The sequence below is a fragment of the Oratosquilla oratoria genome, chromosome 2 (genome assembly GCF_046742065.1).
Source record: "Oratosquilla oratoria isolate Oo_2021 chromosome 2, ASM4674206v1, whole genome shotgun sequence".
Lineage (NCBI taxonomy): Eukaryota > Metazoa > Arthropoda > Malacostraca > Stomatopoda > Squillidae > Oratosquilla > Oratosquilla oratoria.
Genome location: NC_134778.1, coordinates 90,108,213 through 90,113,212, shown reverse-complemented (window position 1 = coordinate 90,113,212; position 5,000 = coordinate 90,108,213). Strand labels below are relative to the sequence as shown.

The window sequence follows — 5,000 nt, the reverse complement described above, 5'->3', positions numbered from 1 at the left end:
TCACACTGTGTCATGTGTTTACATTGTTTTCATTATGCATTTGTTTTTTAAACAAATGATAATGAATGACAAAAAATGTGTTTTTCTTATGTTTTAATTACCGTTTTATACACAAAATTATGGTCTCTAACGCAATATCTTAAGGGCCATTTACACGGTCAAGCGGTTTGCCAAACATGTGTTTGAAGTGACGTTTCTCAACCTTTTTACTCTTTCTCTTTAAAATTAATTGCATGTCTCAAGGAACCCCTGCAAAAAAAAAAAAAAAAAAAAAAAAAAAATATATATATATATATATATATATATATATATATATATATATATATATACATATATATATATATATATATATATATACCATATTTTTCTCATTCTATTTTTTATCGTAATAATAGGTCAGTTAGGATGATGTCAATATTACATTAGTACAATAACCAAGAATATGTCGTGCGTGTTTAATCATATTACGTATGTGAAATTAAATAAAAAATCAAAAGTGCATTAGCTTATCTCACCTGTTCTCGCGGAACCTTTAGGGACCCTTTGCGGAACCTCAGGGTTCCGGGGAATCCTGGTTGAGAAACGCTGCATTAGACATTCGTAGTAGGGCCTAACATCTGTACGGTGGGGAATATAGTCCCTCTCGCATGTCTAGGCCTAAAAAAACCTTAACTACTTTTGACATGACTCATCATGAGGAAATATGAATTCTTCTCCAGTGTGATAATTTGCTCAGCTGGACTCTAAGCTACTGGATCTAGATATGATGATAATACTAAGCCATGCGGAGTAATAAATGATCACTCGAATCAGATGGATATTCAGGAGGATTTAGATAAACAAGACTCCAGAGTATTGGTCTGAAACAGTGACTAATGAAATTCTACTCAAGTGTCAACTTATTCACATAGATGAAAATATTGTCAAGCACAACTATAAGTTATTTGCGGAAAAAATATAACCTAAACTTAGAGCGACCAGTATCTCTCTGTAATTATCTCTAACAAGTCAGTTGTAGGTATAGTTTGCGTCTGTATATGCAACATCGACGATATACTCGTAGCTTTAAGTGACCCAAGAATGATCTTGCAATAGGTAGAAAAATATATAAGCAAATGCACATTACAATACTTTACCTCTAGATCATGCACATACTTACGGGAAGGCGTCTCCTGTCGCACGTGACAACGGCCAAACGAACATTATAAGACATTACTTTACTTCTAGATCATGCACAAGCTTGCGGCAAGACGTCTCCTGTCATACCTGACAACAGCCAGCTCCAGGCATGTGGCTACAGCCTCCTCTACGACACGCATCGGTGTGGTCGGGCTTGGCAATGTGGGTAAGAGCCTGGAGTCATCTCTATACAGTATAGCATTTTGTATCAAGATGTGGGTTTGCAGTAGCGTGCAGAGGTATGGTGATGTTCCTCGGGGACAAGTGTTAGGCCTAGTACTAAGAGATATCACTTTTATGATTTAGATGTAAATAAACAAAATGGATCAAGTTCTTTTCTCCAAATGATTGGATGCCCCTCCGATTTAGATGCCCGGGGCCACCACTCAATCACCACCAATCACCACTCAATCACCCTCTGCACGCCACTATGGGTTTATACGACACATCCTTAGCCGACAATCCTGCGTTTTGCAGTCTTCAACGGTCTTTTGATGAATGTTGGAACGTATCATAGAACCGCATGTAATATATTAGCGTTCAGCACATTGACTTCCTTTTCATATAAACATGTAATTTCTTATTTTGATGTTACAGCATTAGTTACGCTTTATGTTGATATCACAAGGCCATCCTTAATGTATTAGGCCTGAAATGTAGTTCCATATATTTTCATTTCAGTGTGATATATATATATATATATATATATATATATATATATATATATACATATATATATGTATATATATATATATATGAATATATATATATATATATATATATATATATACGTACACATGCACACACGCATATATACACACATACATATATACACATATACATATATATATATATATATATATATTTATATTTATATATATATATATATATATATATGATCACTGTTAACCTACTATCGGAGAAATAATAACGGAAAGTACAGAGAAACTGTATATTTCGACTACTCTCTGTAGTCCTCTTCAGCAGAATGCTTACATTAGGTTGGTACAAGTATATATGAAGAAATGAGGGGTACATAGAAGGGGATGAGGAAAGTGGGGGGGGGGGCTCAGGTCACATGCCCTTGAAATGGTCGGGTCAAAGTATGACAAGGGGTGATATTTTGTCCAACCGCTTTAGACATGATCTTGTTGACCGCTAACTTGGTAATACAATCTGGGGGCCACTGGCCTTTAGAGGTATTAAAGTTAGGATAATGTTTTATTAGAGAAGATTCTACAATTTTTCTTCTATAGCTACAGTGTGATTTATAAATAATTGATGCATTATCCCAATCTAATCTATGGTCTTTTTGGCTGGCATGAAGGAACACAGCGGAGTTAACTTGTCCATATTTTATGGAGTTTTTATGTTCCTTTAATCTCGTGGACAAATTCCTGCCAGTCTGGCCCCAGTACACATCATCACAGACTGGCAGGAATTTGTCCACGAGATTAAAGGAACATAAAAACTCCATAAAATATGGACAAGTTAACTCCGCTGTGTTCCTTCATGCCAGCCAAAAAGACCATAGATTAGATTGGGATAATGCATCAATTATTTATAAATCACACTGTAGCTATAGAAGAAAAATTGTAGAATCTTCTCTAATAAAACATTATCCTAACTTTAATACCTCTAAAGGCCAGTGGCCCCCAGATTGTATTACCAAGTTAGCGGTCAACAAGATCATGTCTAAAGCGGTTGGACAAAATATCACCCCTTGTCATACTTTGACCCGACCATTTCAAGGGCATGTGACCTGAGCCCCTCCCCACTTTCCTCATCCCCTTCTATGTACCCCTCATTTCTTCATATATACTTGTACCTTAACCTAATGTAAGCATTCTGCTGAAGAGGACTACAGAGAGTAGTCGAAATATACAGTTTCTCTGTACTTTCCGTTATTATTTCTCCGATAGTGGGTTAACAGTGATCTTTTACAAATGTATTATAACATACTAGTTTCCATATATATATATATACATATATATGAATGTATACATACATACATACATACATACATACATACATACATGCACATAATAATAGAAGAAATTAGCAGAGGGGGGAAAGGAAAAGGATATGAGTGAGAGAGGGAAGGGTGGAAATGGAGAAAGGGAGGGGAGAAGGAAAGAGGAATGGAAATAGGGAAAGATGGAGGAAGGAGAGTGGGGGAGAAAAAGTGAGTAAGGAAGGTGTGAAAGAGGAAAGGACGAAGGAAAGAGAGAGAGGGGAGAGGGAGGGAGAGAGAGGGAAACCTTGATTAAGGAATGACACACACACACACACACACACACACACACACACACACACACACACACACACACACACACACACACACACACACACACACACACACACACACACACACACACACACACACACACACACACACACACACACACACACACACACACACACACACACACACACACACACAGAGAGAGAGAGAGAGAGAGAGAGAGAGTGGAGAGGGGCAAAACGCCACTGCATCACCACATATAACTCTTCATCCTACCCTTACACTCAGAAATATCCAAGTTCATGGAGAATTATCATTATTTGTCAAACCTTCTTCTCCAGGAATCACCGTCGCGAAAAACTTGACCAAGAACGGCTTTCAACTCGTGTCTGCCTATGACATTAATCCTGCGACCATGACGTCACTTCCGGAAAGTTGTGCCAAGGCCACTACGCCGAGAGAAGTTGCGGAAACTTCGGATGTCGTTATTACTAGTAAGGGCTTCTTATTGGTCTTCAAGATTTATGTTTGAGACGAATATGCATATCAAAGTATTACATCAGTGCCATCTAGTAATTTTTCTTTCGCATAAAACATATTACAGCTCTTCCAAAATGAGAAAGTGAAATGGAAATTGCATCCGTTATTTTTTCTATTTTTTTTTCTTCTTTATCTATTCCTGAAAGAAATTATCCGCTAAAAACGGCGGATAATTAATCAATGCTGAGTAATGAACTGGTTCATTTACACTATAGTCCTGAAACGTACGTACACTCTTTCATCAGATCTGCCCAGGCCTGCCAACGTGAAAGCGGCGTCTGAAGGTCCAGACGGAGTTCTCGCAGGCATGGGGCCGGACAAGGTCTGGATCGACCACTCTACCACCGACTACCACCAGACACTTGTAGGTTCATTATGGAAGGAGACAAGCAAAGACTGGCTTTCCAATAGCGTGGTTAACGAATGGAATAGACTTAGTAACCATGTAGTGAACGCTGAAACTATTTTTTTTTTTTTTTTTTTTTTAAGAGAAGGTTAGATAACTTCATGGATGGAGATGATAGTGGTAAGGGGCATGGAACTGCCTAGTGTAGGCATTATAGTCTCTAGCAATCTCCTTCATTTTTATGTTTTCATGTTCTTATGCAATGTGAATGTGGCAAAATCATGAATCTTTACAGCGTTGGAAAATCCCATGTAATGCTCTTCAGTAGAGTGCCATAACGCAAATTGAGGAAACAAAGATATGATAATGTCCTGGCAGATATCGTGACGATGTTGTATCACTGCCCAGGCCTGTAATCAGCGTTTTTCTGTTGCCAACAAAGATAGAGTTGGGTGGGGGTTAGATGGGTACACACACACACACACACACACACACACACACACACACACACACACACACACACACACACACACACACACACACACACACACACACACACACACACACACACACACACACACACACACACACACACACACACACACACACACACACACACACACACACACACACACACACATGACTCGGTGGCGCGGTTGGTAGAGCGCTGGACTGCCAGCACGGTGGTGT

At 38.6% G+C, this 5,000-nt stretch overlaps 1 protein-coding gene across 1 annotated transcript in view; it reads left to right on the top strand.

Moving 5' to 3' along the window:
- Window positions 1-5,000, top strand: part of LOC143041086 (2-hydroxy-3-oxopropionate reductase-like) — a 31,949-nt gene that overhangs the window by 16,883 nt on the left and 10,066 nt on the right. The window contains exons 2-4 of the mRNA XM_076212780.1: window positions 1,228-1,345; window positions 3,766-3,918; window positions 4,210-4,328. Of these exons, the coding sequence (XP_076068895.1) occupies window positions 1,231-1,345; window positions 3,766-3,918; window positions 4,210-4,328 (387 nt within the window). The 5' untranslated portion in view covers window positions 1,228-1,230. The remainder of the gene's footprint in view (window positions 1-1,227; window positions 1,346-3,765; window positions 3,919-4,209; window positions 4,329-5,000) is intronic.